General features: G+C 48.2%; 1 protein-coding gene and 1 non-coding gene across 5 annotated transcripts; both read left to right on the plus strand.

Annotated features, from left to right (window-relative positions):
• Positions 1-727: 727 nt before the first annotated feature.
• LOC131911926 (lysosomal alpha-mannosidase-like) lies at positions 728-19,250 on the plus strand. Of its 4 annotated transcripts, XM_059264350.1 has the most exons (24): positions 728-920; positions 1,862-1,964; positions 2,101-2,274; positions 2,755-2,948; positions 3,944-4,076; positions 4,307-4,452; positions 5,881-5,997; positions 8,480-8,562; positions 8,646-8,766; positions 8,835-8,913; positions 9,433-9,542; positions 9,785-9,892; positions 10,130-10,246; positions 10,929-11,114; positions 14,199-14,296; positions 14,394-14,511; positions 16,671-16,789; positions 16,872-16,973; positions 17,107-17,194; positions 17,299-17,379; positions 17,820-18,047; positions 18,304-18,459; positions 18,554-18,656; positions 19,064-19,250. In XM_059264350.1, the coding sequence occupies exons 1-24, from the start codon at positions 762-764 to the stop codon at positions 19,189-19,191; spliced, it is 3,051 nt and encodes a 1,016-aa protein (XP_059120333.1). In that variant the 5' UTR covers positions 728-761; the 3' UTR covers positions 19,192-19,250. The 4 variants fall into 4 exon arrangements, with proteins under 4 accessions (XP_059120333.1, XP_059120331.1, XP_059120330.1 ...); XM_059264348.1 differs by lacking the exon at positions 19,064-19,250 and having other exon boundaries at positions 848-920; positions 1,396-1,964; positions 18,554-18,756; XM_059264347.1 differs by lacking the exons at positions 728-920; positions 19,064-19,250 and having other exon boundaries at positions 1,034-1,964; positions 18,554-18,756.
• Positions 19,251-22,623: 3,373 nt separating this feature from the next.
• On the plus strand, positions 22,624-22,730 carry LOC131912191 (U6 spliceosomal RNA). The gene has a single exon (XR_009379587.1). It is a non-coding gene; the product is annotated as a U6 spliceosomal RNA (small nuclear RNA).
• The last annotated feature ends 1,388 nt before the right edge of the window (positions 22,731-24,118 follow it).

Below are 24,118 nucleotides of genomic sequence, written 5' to 3' on the forward strand. Positions count from 1 at the left end.
CATTTTACACAGGTGCAATACTGTAGAGCTATATTTCTAGGTTTTATTTATTTGTGTATTCCTATAAAGCTCTAGCAGGCCTGGTAATCAATCATATATCCTAGGATGGCGATATTCGTGCCCCAGCCTTCAGCACGCTGAGATTACACCTATACACCCACACACCAAACTCTGGCCCTGGGTTTTCTTATTAGAGCAACAGATTAGTGAATAGACTGGTTGGGGTTGGGAAGGGTATGGAAGATTCAGGGTTCTTCCTCCCCTACAAGGCCCTTTCAGCTCATAAGAGAATCAGCTTCTGTCCAGACCCGGCTACGTGCCTCATCTCTGGCAGTTTGTTAAAGTCCCAATCCCCACACGGCAAACCAGAACTGTTTTCTACTCCAGCTTCCAGCCAAGCTAGGCCCTTACAGGACCCAGCCCTAAAGAGAGTGTGATATCCTAGAATCCCATCTACGCTTTCCACTCCTTAGGAAACACTGCTGTCTACTGGAAAAGTTGAATCCTTTGTTCACACTCATTATCAAAGCCTTACAGCTAAAGTCTTCAGCCAAAAGAGCCCTAAGTGGAATGGGGGTGGGATTCAGACCCAGTCCTTCCCTGTGCTCCAATTCCTCAGTACAAAACTCCACAGCCTCTGTTTGTAGATGGCCGAGGCCCTGCCCCCTTCCGCGCTGATTGGCTGGCTCGGGTTCTGGGGGCGGAGCGTTCGCGGTTACTTAGCTAGGCTAGGGAAGCCCGCGGAAGCGGCCGCCGGAACTATGGGCGTACCAAGGCTGGCCTCTGGTGTCTGTGCTGGTGGCTGGAGTGCTGGGTGGCTCTGGATGGGCTCCTGCACCCTCGGTTCGCCTGGCCTGCCTGTTTCCTTTCTCTTTTGGTTGTTATTGGCCACACCTGGCGCTTGGGCCGCAGGCTACGAGGTGAGCTGGGGCCTGAGGGCGGAAATGTCCTTGGGCTAGAGTTGAAGCAGAGGTGTGGGTAGCACTGATCTATGGTGACTGCTGCTGATCTGATGGTGTGGTCTAAGTGCGTGCATTGGGTCTCTGGAAAGGTCTGGCGTGCGTCTGAGAACAGGGCTGCATGTGATTGTATCCACTTCCTGTGACTCCAGCTGGCGTGCTAGGACTTTGCATGCACTTAAATGTGGTTAATCTGGCGACGGATGAGCAGTCACTTGAGACAGGGCTCTAAGCTTTGCACAGGTTGTGCTTGCTATGGTTCCACTTGCATGGACTCGCTTTTTTGTGACAGTACATTCCCCAAAGCCGGCTTGGGGCAGCTCTGCTGGAAAGCCTGCCTTGCAAATCCTACTATATCACCTGGAAGCGCTTCCCCTCTTCCCTTTCTAGAGTTATGTGAGCGGGGCCGCTCATCCCCAGCTTCATCTCCCTTCAGGTTGCCTGGAGTCCCAGTTTGGCCTCTCAGCTTCCTGGCTCCGGGTTCAAGTCACCTCTCTACACCATGCCTCGGTGTGGTGTGCCAGTCTGTCAACTAGAGCTAATATTGCCCCACATCTCAGGCTGGTTGCCTGATGTCTGGAATGCTTAGCTCACCTCAGCTACTACTAAAGTTGTTACTTTATGAAATCTGCTCTATGGGGTTTGTGCAAAGTGGGAATTGTGTCTATGAGCACAATACTCTGTGTGTCCTACCTGAGGCAGCCTGGGACAGATTATGCTCTTTGACCTCTCTCTCTGTCACTCCAGACTCAAGACCTCCCTGCCTGCTTTGTAATGGTGGCCGTCAAGACTACTGTCTTGAACATGCTAGGCAAAGATTCTACCTTAGAGCCCCCAACCTGCTGGCTTCTCAACTCTCGGTTACTGACAGGGAATGTGTATGTTCTGGGGTCTCTGTGCAGACATGTCCCACAGTGAAGCCAGGCATGCTCAACGTGCACCTGTTGCCTCATACACATGATGATGTAGGCTGGCTGAAGACAGTGGACCAGTACTATTATGGCAGTGAGTACAGAGTCGGGGGCCCCTTCTCAGTTTTTCAGGGACCTGGACATTGGGGTGAGAACCATGAGTCATCTGGACTTTTGTATCAAGGTATGTCTCCTAGTGGTTCCTCACTGCTTGACCTTCATGTCCACAGGCCTAAATGATATTCAGCATGCATCTGTTCAGTATATCCTAGACTCGGTAATCCCCTCTCTACTGGAGGATCCCACCCGACGCTTCATCTACGTGGAGATGGCTTTCTTTTCCCGTTGGTGGAAGCAGCAGACAAATGCAAAACAGGATATCGTACGGAAATTGGTGCGCCAGGGTGAGCATACCTCAAGAAGTGAAAGGAGGAAGCTCAGTCCAGCTTGATCTCTGAGATTATTTATTTATTTACTACTATTATTTATTGGGACAGTGTCTTATTACATAGCCCTTCCTGGCCTGGAACTTGATGTGTACATCAGGCTGGCCTTTGAACTTGTGGAAATTCTCCTGCTTCCCTAATGCTGGAATGGAAGGCCTGGGCAACCAAGCATCTCTGGGATTTTTGTCATATCATAGTGTGTTCACACTGTACCTATAGTTCTACCTGCTTAGAATCTCTCTTCATGTGGAGACCTGTATCTCACAAGGCCCCATCTACAGTGGCTTCCCAGGAAGCCAGTCATGCAGATCTAAGCAGACTGGCTTGGAAACTCCCCTCCTCTCCAGCTTCAGTAACAGTATGGTCTGTTTTCCTAGACTTGCCCATGATGGCCCTGTTCCTAACAGATACCCTTCCCCCCTTGCATTCCTTTCACAGGGCGTCTGGAGTTTGTCAATGGTGGCTGGGTGATGAATGATGAGGGAGCCACCCACTATGGTGCTATTGTGGACCAGATGACACTTGGGCTACGCTTCCTGCAAGACACGTTCGGTAGCAATGGCCGTCCACGTGTAGCCTGGCATATTGACCCTTTCGGCCACTCTCGAGAACAGGCCTCTCTGTTTGCCCAGGTGCCAGCCACCCTATTTTCTTTTGGACCTGCCCCTTAGCTTAACTTCAACTGTTCAATTAGCTGCTCAAGCCCTGCCCTTCTCTAGCAATTTCAGGGACTAGACCCCACCTGGCTTGCTGAGACCCCACCTCGTGGGTGAATTTGACTCCTGTGAGTTGAGTGGTCTGTGTCCTGCTTTGCCTCTCTCCAGCTGGTTTGGTCCCTTCCCTTGAGCCTGCTAGGGTTGAGGCCACCACTGAACAGTGACCAGTGTCGCCACCCTGCTTTAAAACCAGCTTCATGTCTGTGCTGACCTATTCTCACCTCAGACTGCAGAGTGGAAAAGCCTCCTTTGTGCCTTGACATAACCAGGGAGGTGGAAGAGGGTTTGGTTTTAAAGCTGCCTCTTCTTTGCTGACCCTTCTCAAGCTTAGAAGAACACATCCAGGCTTTGTGGGACCCATGCCTGCAATGTCAGCACTTGGGGGGCTGGTACAGGAGGACTGTGAGCCTGAGGTCAGCATGGCCTCAGACTGAGACCCTGTCTCAAAGAAAATCTAGCTTTATTAATTTATTTATTAGTTTTATTATTTAATATATGGGTGTTTTGACATGCCATGTATAATTTTATACACACACACACACACATATATATGGGTGTTTTGACGTGCCATGTATAATTTAATATATATATAATATATATATATTATATATATATATGAGTGTTTTGCCTGCATGCATGTCTGTGCACCATGTGTGTGCAGTGCCTATAGAGGAGGGTTGGAGGGTTGTAGGATCTCCTGGAACTAGAGTAATGGATGGTTGTGAGCCAACATATAGATGCTGTGGTATTGAACCCTGGTCTTCTGGAAGAGCGGATAGAACTCTTAACCACTGAGTCATCTTTCCAGCCCCGGCAAAACCTAGTTTTAGTTGAGCACTTCCTCTGTGCTCTTTCCCAACTGGGCAAGAAGGACTGCACTCATTCACTCCATCCCCTGTTCTGCACTCCAGATGGGTTTTGATGGCTTCTTCCTTGGGCGCATTGACTATCAAGATAAATTTTTTCGGAAGAAGGAACTGAAGATGGAGGAGGTGTGGAGGGCCAGTGCCAGCTTGAAGCCCCCAATTGCTGACCTCTTTACTGGTGAGGATGTGGGAGGGTAGGGGAGTCACACAAGACGTCAAGCTAGAAGGGTCCAGGTGTGATTTTGTGATAAGCTGTGATTACCCTAGAATTTTTATTGATTTTTTGAGCTGGGCTCTGTGTGTTCTTTTGGTACTAGCCCTTTCTAATTCAGAACTCTATTCTGGGTAGGACATGGCAGGCTCTGACCCCAGGGCAGGTCTGGGTGCTGAGTCCAATTTGGTTTACAGGTGTGCTCCCCAATAATTACGACCCTCCGAAGAACCTGTGCTGGGATGTGCTATGTGAAGACAATCCCATAGTGGAGGATCCTGAAAGTCCTGAGTACAATGCAGTTGCTTTGGTCAGTGACTTCCTGCAGCTGGCCTCTTTACAGGTAACACAGGTATCTAGACCATGGGCCATAGCATGCAGGCACAGGCACCTAACCTTTCCCAAAGTCCAGGGGAATGCCTTCAAGGGATTTCCCTTTGGGATTTATTCTTCCTTAGAAGGATACACAAGAAGCTGGAGAGATAGCTCTGCACTTAAGTTCACTTGCTGCTCAATTATGAGGACCAGAGTTCAGATCCCAGCACCCACATTATAAGCTAGTCATCCTGACTGCAAATTCCTGTATGGGAGTTATTTGGAGCCCTAGCTCCAAGGGGTGTAGAGACAGAAGGCTCACTGGGGCTTCTGAATTTCACCTAGCGAAGAAAATGCAAGTTCCAGGTTCAGGGAGAGACTCTGCCTCAAAGGAGTAGGTGGAGAAGGGTAGGGGGACATCTGACACTCTCTTCTGATTTGTGCAGGTGTGTGGAGGCAAATGCATCCTTCACCAACATGTGTAAACACACACACACACACACACACACACACACACACACACCCCTTATTTAAAAAAGAAAACCAGATGTGGGCCAGCTGTGGTGGTGCACACCTTAATCCCAGTACTGGGGGTAGGCAGAGGCAGTCAGATCTCTGTGAGCTCGAAGCCAGCCTAGGACTACACGGGGAGACCCTGTCTCCAGACAAAACAAGTAAATGAACCGAAGAAGTGGAGCAGTGAGAATGCTCAGTGGATAAAGGTGCTTGCTGCCGAGCTTGACACCCTGAGTTCATTTCCAGAACCCACTTGGTGGAAGGAGGGAAGTGACTCCTGTACATTGTTCTTCAGTCTCCAAGCTGGTGCTGTAACATGCATACCATAGTATGTGTCCCTCACTCCATAAATAAACATGAAGTAGGAAGAGGAGGAGGAGGAACAGGAGGAGGAGGAGGAGGAGGAGGAGGAGGAGGAGGAGGAGGAGGATGCATGAGAGAGTATGGCTCAGTGCCCTGTAGCCTCATCTGAGTAGTGGACCCTAGAGTCCCTCACAACTACTGGCTGTTTTTGTTGTTATTTTCAGATACGGTCTCCTGTAGCCCAAGCTGGCCTTGAACTTGCTATGTAGGTGAGGCTGGCTTTGAGCTTCTGATCCTCCTGCCACCATTTCCTGGGTGCTGAGAACATAGATGTGCACCACCATGTCTGATTTCTGCAGTGCTGGAGATTCAACACTCTACAGACTGAGCCACATCCCCAGCCCCTCACTGGTTATTTTTGTGTTTCCCTCTGCTTCTACATGCCATAGTCCCCATGTATTCTTGAGTGTGGGTTTTGTTTTGTTTTGGTACTGGGGATCCAACCTGGGTCTTGAGCATGCTAGGCTAGTACTTTCACACTGAACTACACCCCTAGGCCCCCAGGTGTTCTTTTGGACACTTAGGTATAGGGACAGTCCAGGACACCCTGGCCTGAGGATTGCTTTGTCACCTATAGCAACAGTATTACCGAACCAACCACACTGTGATGACCATGGGTTCAGACTTCCACTATGAGAATGCCAACATGTGGTTCAAGAACATGGACAAGCTTATCCGCCTGGTCAACGAGCAGGTCAGTGTGCCTCTGTGTGAGTGTGTTATCCAGCTTTCTTTCACGCTAATCAAACGCCTGAAATAGTCAAGTGATAAAGGAAAAAGAGCCAGGCATAGTGGTACACCCCAGTACTAGGGCCACTGAGGAGTGCTTAGAGTTGGAGGCCAGCTTGGGACACACACACACACACACAACACACACACACACACACACACACACACACAGACCCTGTTTCAAAAACAAAATCATACACAAAACTAAAATAGAGAAAGTTACTTTAGCTTTAGTTTTCCTTTTTCTTTGAGACAAGTTTTCCAGTGTAGCCCTGGCTGTACTGGAACTCACTCTGTACACCAGGCTGGCCTCGAACTCACAGTTATCTGCCTGCCTCTGGCTCTTGAGTGCTGGGACTAAAGGCATGCTCCACCCACTCAGCATAGTTTTAGTTTTGTAAAATTGTGTGTGTGCAGGTGCACATGACCATGTTTGTTCTTGGAAGCCAGAGGAAGATGTTTAGTGTCCTGCTTTAATAGTGTCTGTCTCATCCCCTGGGAATTGAACCTGGAGCTAGGCTGGCAGTCAGCCAACCTGTACTGTACTTGTATCTGGGCCGCATCTAGTGCTGGAGTCCAGGCTCATAGGTGGCTGTTCCTAGTTTTGTCTGTGAGTTCTGCAGATTGAACTCAGGCCATCACACTTATATGCAGGCGTTCTTACCTGCTGAGTCATTTCCCAGCCACTTGAGGTTTTTTGAGAGAAACTTTCCTGTAGATTTGGTTGGGCCTCAAACTCATTGTATAGCTGAGGATAACCTTGAACTCCTGATCTTCCTGCCTCTACCTCCCAAGTGCTGGGATTAAAGGTGCATGCCACCATGATCAGTCTCTTTATTTCTGCTTCTCTGTTCCTAGTTTTTTTTTTCTCCTCTTCCTGTCCAACCCCGCCCGCTTCTCTTCTACATGGTCCTTTTTCTGTTCCTCCTCTTTCTTCTTTTAAGAAAGTTTAGTTATTTTATGTGTATGGTATTTTGTGTGCATATGTATCTGTATACCTTGTACATGTCTGGTACAGAGTCCAGAAGAGGCCATTGGATTCCCTGACCTGGAGTTCCAGATAATTGTAAGCTGCCGTGTGCTATTGGAAATTGAATTTCCTTAACCACTGAACCACTTCTTCTTCTCTGTTAAGAGACAGAAAGAATCTCACTATATATCCCTGGTTGGTCTTGAAGTCACAGAGATCCACCTGCCTGTACCCTTGAGTGCTGGAGTTAAAGTCCCACCTCCTCTTCCTTCTCCTCCTCTTCCTCTTCCTTCTCCTCCTCCTCCTCTTGTTCCTGTTGGGATTCATGTATGAGTTTCATATATGCTTGGCAAGGGCTTGACACTCTAGCTCCCTCTTCCAGTTTTAAAGACCCTTGTGATTATTGTGGGCATCCCAGGTAATCTCTAGTTTAAGGTTAGCTGACAGAAATTCCAATTCCCTTAAAATTTAAAAAAAAAATTTATTTTATATCCAGGCATGGTGGCGCATGCTTTTCATTTTAGCACTTGGGAGCAGAGACAAGTGGATATGTCTTTTGGTAGTCTGACAGTGCTAAACAAATAAACAAACAAACAAACAAACAAAAAACAACAAACCATGATTTCTACCTATAATGGCATACTTAATTTTCCCATAATTAATTAGTTAATTAATTAATTGTTTTTGAGACAGGATCTCCTGCAGCCCAGGCTGGCCTCTGCTTGCTGTGTAGCTAAGAATGACTTTGAACTTTTGCTAGGCCTGTCCCTCTGGAGGGTTAGGGTTACAGGTGTCCTGGAGGTTAAACTTGGCTTTGTAGGAGCTAGGCAAGCACCGTACCAACTGAGCTGCACATGCCCAACCTCTCCCTGTTTTAAATAATTCCCTGTTGGAATTATTTAAAAAGTTTTGTAAACCAGCTAGGTGCAGCTGCCCATGCTTGTTGTCCCAGCTACCAGGGAGGCTGAGGCAGGAGGGTCACTTGAACTCAAAAATTCTAGGTTAGCCAGGGCAGCTGGATAACATGGGGAGATTGCCTTAAACAAAACAAATAAAAAAGAAAAGAAAAATTGTGTAAAATTATAGGATTATCCCTGAAATCTTTTAAGAGTGACGGACAGTGTTTGGTCTTGGCCAAGACATATGCCCACATTTGACTACCGTTTTGTACTCAGAAAGGGTGTTTAGGGGCTGGAGAGATGGCTCAGAGGCTAAGAGCATTGGCTGCCCTTCCAGAGGACCCATATAGTGGCTCATAGCCATCTGCAATTCCAGCCCCAGGGAATTTCAGACTTTCAAGGGCACCAGGCAGGCAGGTGGTGCATGGACACTCATGCAGGCAAAACATTAAATATAAACATTAAATAGAGAAATAAAAAGAACAACAACAAAAAATGTGGAGAACTCAACCTATTGGATGCCTGTGGGGCCCGGGAAGGTACAGATCCTGAGGCTCACACATGCCTTTCCCCAGCAGCAGGCAGAGGGGAGCAAGGTCCATGTTCTCTACTCCACCCCTACGTGTTACCTCTGGGAGCTGAACAAGGCCAATCTAACCTGGTATTTGGGGCAGGGGACTGGGGAGCTTGGGGCGGGGTTGGCGTGCTCCGTGGGCTGTGATTGCTCTCAATGCCCTTGTGCAGGTCTGTGAAGGAAGATGACTTCTTTCCTTATGCTGACGGCCCCCACATGTTCTGGACCGGCTATTTTTCTAGCAGACCGGCCCTCAAACGCTATGAGCGCCTCAGCTACAACTTCCTTCAGGTGAGTGAGCATGTGGGGATCCAGGAGGCCCAGAGAAGCTGCTGCCTAATATAGCCCTTTCTCCTCAGGTGTGCAACCAGCTGGAGGCACTGGCCGGTCCCGCAGCCAACGTGGGACCCTATGGCACAGGAGACAGTGCACCCCTTAGTGAGTGTCATCTGTGGACCGTGGAATTGAGTGGGGTGACAGAGAAGGGTTGAAGCTAGAAACCAAAACCATCCCTAGGGCACTTTACTTTTGGTGGTGCTGGGGATCGAACCCTGGACCTCTTGAATGCCAGACAGCACTGTTTCACCGAGCACTGAGCTACATCCCTAGACTTCGAGATTCTTTCTTTTAAATTTATTTTTATGTGTTTTTCCTGCATGTGTATTAGTGTACCACATGCATATCTGGTGACTTTGTAGGCCGAAAGGAGTGTCACATTCCCTAGAGCTGAAGTTATAGACATATAGACACATATGATACTGGGAGCCAAACCCCGGTCCTTTGAAAGGTCAGTCAGTGCTCTTAGCCAGTGGGCCATCGATGGCTCCAGCCTTCCAGACCATTCTTAAATCTCCTAAGAACCCTGTTAACCTGCACCCGAGCTTTTGTGTGTGTGTACTTGGTGGTGGGGCTCAGAGTTCTGTGGGAGATGGCATCCGACTGATGTTCTGTTGGCAGAGGAGGCAATGGCTGTGCTCCAGCACCACGATGCGGTCACTGGTACTGCAAGGCAGAACGTTGTAAATGACTATGCAAGGCAGCTGGCAGCAGGCTGGAGACCCTGTGAGGTGTGAGGGGCAGGACCTTGAAGGAACTAAGAAGGGCATGATCCTGGGTGATGGGCGGGCCCTAGAGTACTCTTAGGGGTGGGGTTTTGGGAGGAGGAGGGATTTGTGCTTGGGAGAGAAGGGGTGGAGCTTACAGGAAATGGGGCTGGGTCTAGGTAGGAGAGACTGGGTCTTGGTAAGGGCACGACCAGGCTTCCTGGGGTGCAGACCTTGGGTGCAGGTCTTTTGGTGATCCTCACCAGGTTTTGGTGAGCAACGCTCTGGCGCGGCTCAGCTTCTACAAACAGAACTTCTCATTCTGCCGCGAGCTCAACATCAGCATCTGCCCAGTCAGCCAGAACTCTGACCAAGTGAGTAGGGCGGGGAGGCAGGTGGGACAGAGAGGGCTCCAGAAGGTGAAGCCTGCAGTGAAGGGGATGGAGCGCTTACATAAGTTATGTTTGGAGGGCCATTTTGGGTACAGGGAAACTGGGACAGCATAGTTCATCACAAGGGACATGGCTTGTCCCGGAGGCCAGGACTGTGTGGGAAGATGCTCCACTAGATGGGTTTGGAGGCCTGTTGTGACTCTGCCCTTCCTGCCATAGTTCCAGATAACTGTTTACAACCCCCTGGGCCGGAAGGTGCATCAGATGGTCCGACTGCCAGTCAGTGAAGGCATCTTCTTTGTGGAGGACCCTAATGGAAAGACTGTGCCCAGTAATGTGAGCCTGTACAATGAGAGCCCCCCAACCCTAACACCCCCCACCCCCTGCTTTCCCAATGCATTTCCCCCAGATCTTGTAATATCTCCGTGAGTTTCTTCCTCTTCTGTGTGTCTCTACATCATGAACAACTCCCTCCCACAAGTGACAGCCCTTCTAAATGTCCCCCTTGGAATTTGCCCTCCCTTTCTGACCCCCTCCTCTTTCTTCCTTCCAACAGGCGTTCACTGTGTAGCCCAGGCTAGCCTCCAACTTGTGATCTTCCTGCCTTAAGCTCTTAGATGTTAGGACTGAGGGTTTTGGTCACCTCACTGTTTCCTCAGCAGATTTTCTGTTTATGGACAGCCTCTTCACTCCAGGAGGTCTCCTTTCCTGAACCTCTCAGCCCCCTCCTGTCTCTCTCTGCTTCCTATTTCCTCCCAGACTCCTAGTCTCTCTCTCTGTATATACCTCCACCCTCCTCCCCTTCTCTCTTCCCTCCTTCCTCTTCTCCCTTTCCTTCCTATTTCTTCTGCAGTGAACTAGGTATAGAATGTGCTAGGCAAATGCTCTTCTTCCTCTCCCAGTCACACCTAGGTTTCTTCTTCTGTCTATTCCTTACCCTCTGAGGTTGATGCTTGCACCCATGACTGGCTTTAGAAGTGTCTTCTTGACTCTTGACTAGCTTCCTCTCTCACTCAAGGTGGTGATGCTTCCCAGCTCCTACAGTAAGAAGTACCGATGGGAGCTGGTGTTCTCAGCCTCAGTGCCTGCCCTGGGCTTCAGCATCTACTCTGTGGTCAAGGTGACTGTCCATAACTCCCAGGCCCAGAGCCTTCAGGCCAGCCCCAGGAGACCCAGGTCCTATGTCTTGGCCATTGAAAATGAGGTGAGACTCTATTTGAATGTCCTTCCTTGCCTCTGTGACAAATTTAAAGAGTTATAAAAACTGCTTGGATTCTGGGTCCTTGGGTTCTGGGTCAGTCTTTGGTTTACACTCATCTCTCCTGATTGTGTGTTCTTTAGTGAGGAAAGTGCCCTTTGAGCCTCACTTTCCTTTCTGGAGCAGTTGTGTAAACCTAGTGTAACCATGAGATTGCTATAGCTGTGTCAGGGCCCATGGCAGGTAGGTGTTCAGGGGACATGGAAGGTGATGTGTGAGATTTTGTGTTCTGACAAATAAGCTTGCCTGGAGATCAGAGGGTGGAGCTAGCCATTGTTTAACCATAGAGACCAGGTGGTAATGGCACACACTTATCCCAGCACTCTGGAGGAGGAAGCAAGAAGACCAGGAGTTCAAGGCCACCCTGAGCTACACAAGGTTGAATCAGTCTAAAGAGAAACAGAGCCAGGCATCGGTGGTGCAAGTTTTTAATCCCAGCACTAGAGGGGTGGAGACAGGAATATAAGGTGGGTGGAGACAGCATCTTGCCCCCATTCAGTCTGAGGATTTGCAGAGGTAAGAAGTTTGTGGTGGCTAGCTGCTCTGCTTCTCTGATATTTTAGCTTTCACCCTCAATATCTGACTCCAGGTTTTTGTTATAATTAGGATCATGCTTCAGGAAGGCTTCTTTGATAAGGAGACAGCTGAAGGCTCAGACTGTACCTCAGTGACAGACACTTGCCTAGCATCTGTGAAGCCCTGGGCTCCATCCCCAGCACCTCAGAAATAGTTATAAATGAAGAGCTAGTATCTTAGAGTTTTTACTGCTGTGATAAAATACCATGACCAAATCCAGTTGGGAGGAAAGGGTTTATTTTGCTTACACTTCCAGGTAACAGTCCATCACTGAAGGAAGTCAGGACAGGAACTCAAGCAGGGCAGGAACCTGGAGGCAGGAGCTGATGCAGAGGCCATGGAGGGTGCTGCCTACTGGCTTACTCTTCATGGCTTGCTCAGCCTGCTTTCTTATAGCATCCAGGACCGCAAGCCCAGAAGTTTCTCCACCTACCACGGGCTGGGCCTTGTCCCATCATTCACTAATTTAGAAAATGTTCTACAGGCTTGCTGTTATATCTTATAGAGGTATTTTCTCAATTGAGGTTCCCTCTTCTCAGATGACCCAAGGTTTGTGTCAGGTTGACATAAAAGCACCCAGCACAGCTGGAGAAATGGCTCAGCAGGTTAAGAGCATGCACTGTTCTTGCAGAGAATCCAAGTTTGGTTCCCAGTACCCAAGTCTAGCAGCTCATAACCAACTGCCTGTAAGTCCAGGTCTAGGGGGACACAATGCCTCTGGCCTTGTAGGCATCTGCAACCATGTCCACACACCCACCTATACACATTATTGAAAAAAATAATCATAATAATAATTACTGTAACTTCAGGTCTAGGGGGACACAATTCCTCTGGCCTCATAGGCACCTGCAATCATGTCCATATACCCACCTATATACATAATTAAAATAATAATTAATCTTTAAAAAAAATGTCCTGGGCAGGTGTAGTGGTTAATGCCTTTAATCTTAGCACTTGAGGGGCAGAGGCAGGTGGATCTCTGTGAGTTCAAGGTCAATCTGGTCTACAGTTCCAGGACAGCCAGAGCCACATCGTGCAACCCTGTCTCAAAACCAAAACCAAAACCAAAACCAACTAACCAAACAACAACAAAAAAACTCCAACCCAACCCCCCAAAAAACCCAAAAACCTAAAACACAGGTTAGTGGAATAAAGAAAAGCAGATTGTCCCCTGACCTGGCATATTTGCTTCTTGGGCTCCGTCTTTCATAAAACATACTAAAAGTTGTATCAGGATGGTGTGGACCATGGTGTGGTGCGGTGTGTCTGTAGTCCTGACACTTTGTGGGCACAGTTAGGATTGGTGGGGCTTGCTGGCCAGCCAGTGTTGTTGAGTTGGTGAACTCTAGGTTTAGTGAGAAACTCTGTCTCAAAAAACAAGGTGAACAGCCTAGTCTACGTAGTGAGTTGAGGCTAGCCAGAGGCACATAGTGAAAACCTCGTTCAAACAATAAAAATAAAAGGGGCTGGAGAGATGGCTCAGTGGTCAAGAGCACCAGCTGCTCTTCCAGAGGACCTGGGTTCAGTTCCCAGCACCCACCTGGCAGCTCACAACTGTCTGTAATTCCAGTTCCAGGGAATCTGACACCCTCACACCAGTGCACATAAAATAAAAATAAATAGATCATTGAAAAAGATTAAAAAATAAAAATTATGGTAGAGAACCATTGACACCCAGCCAGCTTTAGCTCCTTGCCTTCCTATGCATCACATGAATGTACACACACAAACATGTACACAGGCAGACATGCCACACAAAAAGTTATAGGATGATACTTCTGTGAAGATAAGTAATGTCCATGCAAGTCTCATTATGATATGTTCATTGTTACTATTCAACATTTCTTTAGATTTTAAAGGAAATGGAAATGTTCTTCAATTTTTGAGGACAGGGTTTCATAGATCCCAGACGGGCCTTGAACTTGATACATAGCTCAAAATGACATTGAACTCCTAATCTTCCGCCTCCACCTCCTGAGTCCTGGATTATAGGCATGTACCACATGTCATATTTATATGGTGCCGAGGGCAAGCACTCTGCCAACTGAGCTATGATCACTATTACAATATAAAAATATTTCTGTGAGTCACTGAAAGCCTTATGGGTTCTGGCATTCAGCTCATGGGTTGGATGATACACTGGTCAAGGTCTGGAGCAGGTGAGGACTGGGGTCACTTTAGGCTACCATAGTTGGCTCTGCTGCTGTGGGGTGTACAGACTGGATCAGTATAGAATTGAGGGTCTCTGCAAAGGGCTGAGTTAGTCCTAGAGGACCATGGTGTGTAGAGAAGTGGCCAGAGGTTAAAGTTGACGGGCACAGTGGTTACAATAGTGTTTTCTTATTGGATCAGGCACAACAGTGGGCGAGATGAAGGAAGTGATTCCAGGGAGGGCTGGAGCTTTCGCTGCCGAGGAGAACCTTGTTCACATGTGTGCTCCATTTCCTCACCCAGTACATCCGGGCTACATTTGACTCTGAAACAGGGTTATTGATGAAGATTGAAAACATGGAACAGAACCTCTCACTCCCTGTGAGCCAAGGCTTCTTTTGGTGAGGAAGGGCTGCTATGTCAGGGCTGGTTGGTGCACAGAGCTGGGGCGGGTGAGAGCTGAGGCCCCTTCCTGATGCTCATTTACTCTGGTCCCAGGTACAAAGCCAGCACTGGTGATGAGGAGAGCACTCAGGCCTCTGGTGCCTACATCTTCAGACCCAGCCATCCTAAACCACTGCCTGTAAGCCGCTGGGCTCGGATCCATCAGGTGAAGGTCTGTAGCCAGAAACTATGAGTGGGTTTGAGGGGTAGGGGTGGGAATGTGGAATGTGGGAACAGGATGTGCCACATGTAGGGTGTTGGTGGGAACTATTTCATCTTCTTTATTTTATTATTATTTTAAATATTATTATTGTGTGTGTGTGTGTGTGTGTGTGTGTGTGTGTGTGTTTCTGTGTGCACATGTGTTAGAGGACAATTTGTGGGAGTCTACCACATGGGTCCCTAGGATAGAATGTGGTTCATCGGCTTGGCAGCAAGCATCTGTACCTGCTGAACCATCTCTCTGCTCCGCAAGAAAGGTTTTCCTGTGTAGCCCAGCCTGGCCTCAAAGCTCTTGATCTTGTCTCAGCCTCTGGCGTGCTAGGATTGTGGAAGTGAGTCACCATGCCTGGCTTTACTTCTCCTTTACATATGGAGTAAAGACCCAGGCTTCACTGCTGATGGAGAAAACCTGCTTCTATAAAGATCTGTCAACATGTTCACGTCCATTCCTCGCTTTGGAAATTGGAGGTGAAGGGGGTGGCAGCATATAATTGCTTAGAGTTCACCAAGGTCTATAAAGTGAGTTTATGTCTTGGAATGTAGTTTAGATCACTTGCATATGAGTAAAGGCCTGAGTTCTAGCTCCATACCACCATGACAGGGAGGGGCTGTGATAAGAGCACAGGGGTGGCTGAGGCAGGAGAGTTGCAGGTTCAAGGCCAGCCTAGGCTATGTAGTGGGACTCTCTCTCTCTCTCTCTCTCTCTCTACACACACACACCCCACACACACACAAGCTTGCAACAATAACATGTTTGCAACAAAAACATTTATATGTGGGTATATATTTGATAATTCACTCTTAATTTTTCTTCACAGTCTCAAGTGGCCCCTAATGATTTTCTGATGTTTCCTTCTGGGGTGGGAAAGGAGTAGATGCAGGCTTCTTAGGCTCATATTTGATGTGATTCCCCCTTAAGCAAATGTCTACATACCTATATTAAAATATGGTTTAGAGGCCAGGTGGTGGTGGCGCGTACCTTTAATCCCAGCGCTCGGGAGGCAGAGGCAGAGGCAGGCAGGTCTCCAAATTTGAGGACAGCCTGGTCTCTAGAGTGAGCCCAAGGATCGCAAGGGATACACAGAGAAACCCTGTCTCAAAAAACAAACAAACAAAAAGGTTCTTTCCTTCTGGGCATGCATGGTGGTGCACGCCTTTGATCCCAGCACTGAGAGGCAGAAGTAGGTGGATCTCTGTGAGTTTGAGGTCAGCCTGGTCTGCATAGTGAGGCCCTATCTCAAAACAACAACAACAATAGAAACATTCTTCTAACAGAATGTCTGGCTGGACATCCAGGGAGGTGGAGGTCTCACATTTGCCAACATTTCTTCTGTCTGGTTCTTGTCCCTCAAACTTCTTTAATGTTCAACTTCCCCTCATGGTCCAAACAGACACTCAGGCTCTGGCTACCACGTCTGTATTTGAGCCAGAGAGAGGGAAAGGGTCATTCACTGTTCGTACTACCTTGATCATTTTCCGTGGGGCAGATTGTGGCCACACAGGTCCTGATAGCACACAGATGACTAGACATGCAAAGCTGGAATCCTGTTCTAAGGAGGGAAGATGGGGCAATAGTGGATAGCAAGTATATGTGGATTCCGTCAAGGGCTGTGTGGCCTGTTGGGCGTGGTAACACACACCTGTAATGCCAGCACTGGGGAGACAGAGGCAGCAGGATCGGGAGTTCAGGGCCAGTTTTCAGTTTTGACTCCTGCAGAGTTTGAGGTTAGCCTGAAGTACTTGAGACTCTGTGTCAGAACGAAAAAAAGAGGTGAGCTGGCCATGGCCAGTCTCTGGATTCCATCAGCAAGGGGTAGAGGTGGGGAGTGGGGGTGGGAGGGTGGAGCTGGTGAGAAGGTTCAGAGGGTACAGGTGCTTTCCACCAAGCCTACCTGTGTTCAGTCCCTGAAACCCACATGGTGGAAAGGGAGAACCTGTTCCTGTAAGTTATGCTTTGATCTCCACATGTATCTTCCACACAATAAAACCAAAGAAGCAGTGAGAACATCATACTGAGTTAGTCTGTGAGGTGGATATTAATGAGATACCCTTTTGGGGATTCTTAGCGATTTGAATGTGGCTCACACCAGCTCTCCAATGTGCCTGTAGACAGCCTTGGTGCAGGAGGTACACCAGAATTTTTCAGCCTGGTGTTCTCAAGTGGTTCGCCTGTACCCAGGACAGCGTCACTTGGAGCTGGAGTGGACGGTGGGACCAATCCCAGTGAGGTAAGTGGCATATTTTCTGGAGTGGGGAGCAGACACAGTGGTGTGTAGGAGACTCACAAGGGTCCTTTTCCATTGAGCACAGAGATAACTTGGGGAAGGAGGTCATCAGCCGCTTTAACACCCCGATGAAAACAAATGGACAGTTCTACACAGACAGCAACGGCAGGGAAATCCTGAAGAGGAGGTGGGGAAGGGTATCATGGGAGAGTCTGTGGTATGTTGGATTTCAGGGCCATGGGGATTTGGTGATGATATGAGGGTGGGACAATGAAGAGGAAGCAGGACTCTAAATCTGATCATATCACACCTCTTCCCAGACGTGATCATCGACCCACTTGGAGATTAAATCAGACTGAACCGGTAGCTGGAAATTACTATCCTGTCAACACTCGAATCTACATCTCGGTACCTGTCCTGCCACTGCCTCAGACATGGAAGCACCTCCCAGATACCTGGGGCAGGGTGGGCTCCCACCAGGGACCCACATGCTCAGTCACCCTTACACCTAGGATGGGCACATGCAGCTGACCGTGGTGACCGACCGCTCCCAGGGGGGCAGCAGTCTGAAGGATGGCTCACTGGAGCTCATGGTGAGAGGGGAGCCCCATCCAATCTGGGTCTCTCCCATGAGGCCCACCCAGACCCAGCCAAGCGTGGAGGCTGTTGTTGGTACCCATGTCCTGCCTGTGGCCCTGGTTCCATCCTCTTCCCACTTCTCCCTTTCTTGCGCTGGGATGACAGGCCTGCATCACTGTGCCTGGCTTTGGAATTGTATTTCTAAGTTCCACTTTCCCTCCTCTTATCCAGTCCCTGCTCAGGCCTTGACTTGTCCTGTGATGATCCTCTTGTTAAGCACTTACTTTCTTTGTCCTGGACTCTTGTTAGTTGGGTCTCACTTCTGCTGGGGTCCCCTACCAGCAGACTCCCATCTTGGTCTTTAGTTTCTGTTGGAATTCCTGCAAGGCTGTACCCAGTTTCTGAACTGGGATCACTTGCTATTTCCTCACTCTTTCCTGGCCACTCCTCGCAGGTGCACAGAAGGCTGTTGGTAGATGATCAGCGTGGACTCCTGGAGCCCCTCATGGACTCAGGGACCGGGAAAATTGTGAGAGGGCGCCACCTTGTGCTTTTGAGTTCTGTTACTGATGCAGCTGAAAGGCACCGCCTGCTGGTGGAGAAGGAGGTCCTGTCCCCTCAGGTGGTGCTGGCTCAGGGTGATGGCAGTCCCTATTACTCCAGGGCAGCACCAAAGATGCAGGTGAGGGACAGCGAGAAGAGCAGAAAGGCAGATCCCGAATGATGCCTTCTAAGCCCCTCTTTTGAGGACTGAGTTCACCCTCAGTTTAAGTCTGACCCCTTAGGAGTGAGCTCCTCCCTGTTGTAAGCAATATCCTTCAGTATTGAGTTCGGCCTCATCAATGCCCCTTCCCATTCATCTTCGTTTCCTGCAAGTCAGTGCTGATTTCCAGCCAGGCTCCGACCAATCCCCTTAGACTTAGCCCTTCTTTCTGCAGTTCTCGGGACTTCGCCAGGACCTACCTCCCCAGGTACATCTGCTTACACTGGCTCGCTGGGGACCAAAGATGGTGCTGTTACGCTTGGAGCACCAGTTCGCTGTGAAAGAAGATTCACGAGGCAACCTGAGCTCCCCTGTAACCTTGAACTTTCAGGTGAGGAGGGTTGAGCTGAGAAGGAGACAGGATGAGAGAGAGACAGGCAAAAACTGGGCTTTGGGGCTCACCTGGACCCATCTATTCCCTGCAGAACCTGTTCCAGGCCTTCACTATCACTGACCTGCAGGAGACCACATTGGCAGCCAACCAGCCCCTGTCCAGGGCTTCCAGGCTGAAGTGGATAACAAATACTGGTGAAGACCTGGCAGGATTCCTGCCTGGGGCTGGCAGCTGAGGGTGGAGTGTGTGGGTTGTTGGCTAGGAGCCAATGTAGAGCTTGAGGACAGGGCCTTAAGAGTGAGCAGTTAAAAAAAAAAAAAAAAAAAGTGAGCAGTTCAGCAAACCAGCAATGCGCCTGGAGTTTAGAGTATGGAATTTTAACCCAAGGATGTGTTGATCTCCGTCAGTGTCTAATTCTAGGATGGTGTCTGTCACCTTTGGGATATGAACACTATGGAGTTGGAGGATTTGGGGAATCTTGAGGTGGTGTTCAGGTATAGGGAAGTGGTTTAAAGGTCTGGATGTGAGGCCCTGGGGCAGAGTTGAGAGGTGGGTGTGTATGGCTGTGTCCAGGCCTGAGTTCTCTTCTGCTGATCACCAGGTCCCATCTCCTACCCTGCTCCTTCCAAGTTGGATCCTACCTCAGTCACACTGCAGCCTATGGAAATACGTACCTTCGTGGCCAGGGTTCAATGGCAAGAACTCAGGCCTGCCAGGAGGAGGGGCTGATCTCTCCCCTTCTCTTGCTGTAACCACTCACAGACATCATTAAAAGGCTTCTACTAAGACTCAGGTCACCCAGCGACTGTGCATTATTTTTGAGGAGGGACTTAGAGTGTCAGATCTAGGGAGATCAGCTGACTCTCACTCAGCCCTGACCCCAGGCCGTCTGGAGGTTACCTCCCCATTGGAATCGCCACACCAGCATGTTCTCTCCCCATCTCACTCATCATTTTTTCCCTCTCCTCCCACTTCGATCCTTTGTCCACACAGGTCCCCACACAGCTGTCTCAACAAACACTGAGGATAGGCCTGTGCAGGACACAGCATCAGTTTCCCTTCCTTCTACTCCTGCTATTAATGCCATCCCCATCCCTTCTCCTATAGATCCATTCCTCCATATTCCTTCAGAAAAGAGCAGGCCTCCCAGGCATATCCATATGGCATAACAAGTTACAAGAAGACTAGTCACAAACCTTCATATCAAGGCTGGGTGAGGCAACCCAGTAGGAAGAAAAGGGTCCCAAGGGCAGGTGAAAGAGTGAGAGACACCCCCACTCCCACTGTTGGGGGGTCCCACAAAACACCAAGCTAACACCGTAACATATATGCAGAGGACTAGCACAGAGATGTTGTAGCTGGTGTGTAATCCGTACCTAGGAGACTTAAGCAGTAGGTTCTAGTTCTAGGTCACGGTTAGTGAGAGCCTCTCTCTCTCAAACAAACAAACAAATATATAAATAAAAATAAATAATGACTTAGCGTTGTGGCTCAAGCCTGTAATTCCAACATGAGGGAGGTTGAGTAGGATCAGTGTATTAGGGTGTATAATCTAATATAGTGTTCTCTGGAGGAACAGAAGTTACAGAAGTATATACACACACACATATATATTTATATCAACTTTTTTAATGTTGCAACGCTTTAATGCAGTTCCTCATGTTGTGATCCCAACCATAAAATTATTTTCATTGCTATTTCATAACTGTAATTTTGCTACTGTTATGAATCATTGTGGGGTCTCCATTTTTCTCATGGTCCATTGGCCACCAGTCTGCGAGGACAGAGGGAGCAGAGGTGTCCTGCAGGGCTTCGTGTGGCCTGTGAGTGTGACGGAGTCAGCTCCCGGGACTCAGCTTCAGCTCAACTTTATTTCAGGGTGAGGGGAATGTGTAGGATGGGGACAGCAGCTGGGGCATCACCTAATTTGTGTTTGGCAGCAGGGTCCTATCATACAGCTGGAGCACAACACCTAGTTTTCATATGGGGGGCAGGGGGAGAGCATTTGCAGGGAACTGTGTCAAAGGTCACACTTAAGTCAGGCATCCAAGCTCAGGGACAGCTTCCAAATAAGTCAGGCACCCATGCCTAGAGACACTATCCAAATGATGTAGAGAGGGAGTCCTGCTGCAAAGGGAGTCCTCCATATTGCGCCGAGCTCAGAGAGCTATCCGGACATGGTAAACTGCAACCCTAAATGCAGGGTTCTCCAACAAATTGTAATATAAATATCTGATATGCAGGATATCTTATGTGACCCCTGTGAAAAGGTTGTTCAATCCCCCAAAGGGATCATGACCCACAGGTTGACAACCACTGCCTCAAAGGCTGGTGGAGGGTGGAACATCCAAGCCCCTTTGTAGCCTGGCAATTTGCAGTCACCCACCAAAAGTGGGCTTGACAGGGATCTAATGGGTTAGGGAGGAGGAGCTTGTGGGGTGCTGTTTCTGGGTGTGCCTTTTGGACAGAATTCCAAAATCTAGGAAGGCCACCAGGACACAGGCCTACACAGGGGCTGTTCCTTATCTTTCTGATGACAAGGACTGGACCTGAGTGGACAGGAAGGCCAGGGGTTGGTAAATCCATGTTGGCCTTGTAATGTTTCCAACACTGAAATGGGCAGTTTAATACTAGAGTTAGGTAGAAGGAAACACCGTGGATTCTGCTGTGAGTCATGACACAAAACATGCCTCCATTTTTCTAAGTCTCTCTCTTGAAGGAATAGGCCAGATCTGCTAGGAGGCCCAAGTAGGGCTCCCTGTACTTAACCATCAGATCAGGCCTGACATCCCTATTCTATCCCTATTATTCTTAGGTTTGGTCTTTTCATGGTGTCCCAAATTTCTTGGACGTTTTGTGTTACGACTTTTTTGGTTTTAGTGTTTTCTTTGACTGACACATCTGTTTTCTCTATTGTGTCTTCAGTGTCAGAGATTCTCTTTTCCATCTCTTGCATTCAGTTGGTTATGCTTGTTTCTGTAGTTCCTGTTCATTTAGTCAGGATTTCTATTTCCAGCATTCCCTCAGTTTGTGTTTTCTTTATTGTCTCAATTTCATTTTTCAGATCTTGGATTGTTTCCTTCATCTGTTTAATTACTTTTTCTTGGCTCTCTTTGATTTCTTCCAATTTTTTGTTTGTTTTTTCTTCCATTTCTTTAAGGGAATTTTTATTTCCTCTTTAAGGGAGTTTTTCATTTCCTCTTTAAGGGAATTTTTTATTTCCTCTTTAAGGGAATTTTTTATTTCTTCTTTAAGGGCCTCTATCATCTTAAAGTCATTTTTAGGAGAGATTTCTTCTGTTTCTTCTGCCTTGGTATGTTCAGGTCTTGCAGGTGTAGAATCACTAGGTTCTGATGGTGTCATATAGGTCTTTATGTTGTTGCCTGTATTTTTGCACTGGCGTCTACTCATCTCTCAGGCAGTGTCTGTGTCTGAAGGTGCCTCTCTTGTTCTAATTGTTAGTCTTGGTTCACTAGGAGTTCTTGGTTAAATTGGTGCTGTTGGGCTCTGTTTCTTCAGGAGCAGCTTAGCAGTGTTAGTGGGTTCTGTCTCTGGGAGCAGTTGTTCCCAGCTGGTGTAGGGTGTGCTTATGGTTTCAGTGGTTGTTAGGTTTGGAGGTGTTAGGTTTTTTTTGTTTTTTTTTTTTGTTTTTTTTTTTTTTGCAGGGGGGGTTGGTGGGAGAGCAGGGAAAGGTAACTGTCTGGTCTCTGGGACTCCGATGGGTAGGGCCTAGGGGCTACAGACCTGATCTGTAGGTCTGGAGATGGGAGCTTACCTGTTCTCAGTTGGTGAAGTGCATACATAGGATTCTGGTGATCTGGTTGGGTGGCTGGGCGGGGCCTTCTTTTGTGTGCTCATTCATCAACTCCCCAGCTGATCTTGTTTCCTCAGACTTCAAACTGTAGGATTCTGAATCCTCTCCCAGATGGATTTCAGCTGAGCAGGGTAGTCTCACCAACACCTCCAAGTTGTTGGGTTTCGCAGGATCAGCAGCTGGGCCCTGGGTTGGCCTCAGACAGTGTTCAGATCCGTTCTGGTCTCGTCCCACAAAGCCGGCTCCTTCCTCAGGTGTTGGGATTAAAGGTGTCCCTGTTCCAAGCTCTTGATTAAGAGCTTGTTTTCACTAACTCTTCTTGCTTGTGTTTTTAAGAGCACGTTCTGGTGTTCGCTTCAGCAGCACATATACTACAACTGGAATGATACAGAGAAGATTAGCATGGCCCCTCGACAAGGATAACACACAAATTCATGAAGCGTTCCATATTAAAATAAAAAAGAATGCTTCCTGGTCCTGCCGGGATTGTCTAATTGCTGCTTGTTTTATAATGGAATGTTGGTGAGTGTGCCCAGTTTTACCGTTTAGTGACAATATCTGGTTTTGATGGTGGTTCAGGCTGCCTAGTCACTTACTGTCCCCAGGTGTGACGTTTCACTTCTATCAGGACCCAGCAGTGAGCTAAGAGCAGCTTTTCAAATGAGGAATAGCGACAGTGTGGGCTTCTTCCACAGCCAACAGTGCTTTCTCTGCAGTTTGGCAGTCTCCAAGCAACACCTTTGCTGCTTATGCACGTCCAGTGATGTTGGACGGGCTGGCCCAGATGCGTGGTTTGTCCTCATCCAGGGGTTCACTTCAAGCAGGAGTATTATGGGTTGTCATAGCTTGGTGCAATGGGCCCAAATGTGGTCTATGTTCTCATCAGAACCCAAGGAGGCTTGTCACATGCTGTATTTCTCTGTGGAGTATTGTGGGAGATGCTACGACCTGCTCTCCATAGAAAGGATTTCCGGGGCTAGAGAGATGGCTCAGAGGTTAAGAGCACCAACTGCTCTTCCAGGGGTCCTGAGTTCAATTCCTAGCAACCACATGGTGGCTCACAACCATCTGTAATGAGATCTGGCGCCCTCCTCTGTGTACATAATAAATAAAAAAAAAATCTTAAAAAAAAAAAAAAAGAAAGAAAGAAAAGAAAGGATTTCTGACTGTGCCTCAGGCCCCTGGACTCCTTGAAACATCAAAGAGGTAGGGCCCTGAACTTTCATAGGATTTATTTCCTATCCTTTTTAATTTTATTATTATTATTCTAATTTTGTTTGTGTGTGAAAACGAGGGCAGTTGCTCACAGAGTCCAGAAGTGAGAGTTGGATTCTCCATAGCTGGAATTACAGGCAGTTGTGAGCTACCTGACATCAGTGCTGGAAGCTGAAATTCATCCTCTGCAAAAGTATGCACTCTTTTTTTTTTAATTTATTTGCACTGGTGTCTTGTCTGCATGTATGTCTGTGTGAGGGTGTCGGGTCCCCTGGAACTGGAGCTACAGACAGTTGTGTGAGCTGCCATGTGGGTGCTGGGAATTGAACCTGGGACCTCTGGAAGAACGGTCAGTGCTTTTAACCACTGAGCCATCTCTCCAGCATTCACTCTTAGCCATTGAGTCATCTGCCAGGCCCGTCAGTCTTTTACTGGCCAAACAGGACGTTCCAAGCAGATACAGACATTACTACCCTACCTGTTTGCTGTCCAAACTAAACTGCTCAAGGTGTGATTCATAGGCACTGCTTATATTAGCAGTAACAGTGAAAGTGGGCATTCTACTCCTTCCCCAAGCTACTCTCAGCAAGGATGCATGGTGGGTTTTGTGGCCTTTGGGCTGGCCGA

This window comes from Peromyscus eremicus, chromosome 5, assembly GCF_949786415.1.
Source record: "Peromyscus eremicus chromosome 5, PerEre_H2_v1, whole genome shotgun sequence".
In the NCBI taxonomy this organism is placed as follows: domain Eukaryota; kingdom Metazoa; phylum Chordata; class Mammalia; order Rodentia; family Cricetidae; genus Peromyscus; species Peromyscus eremicus.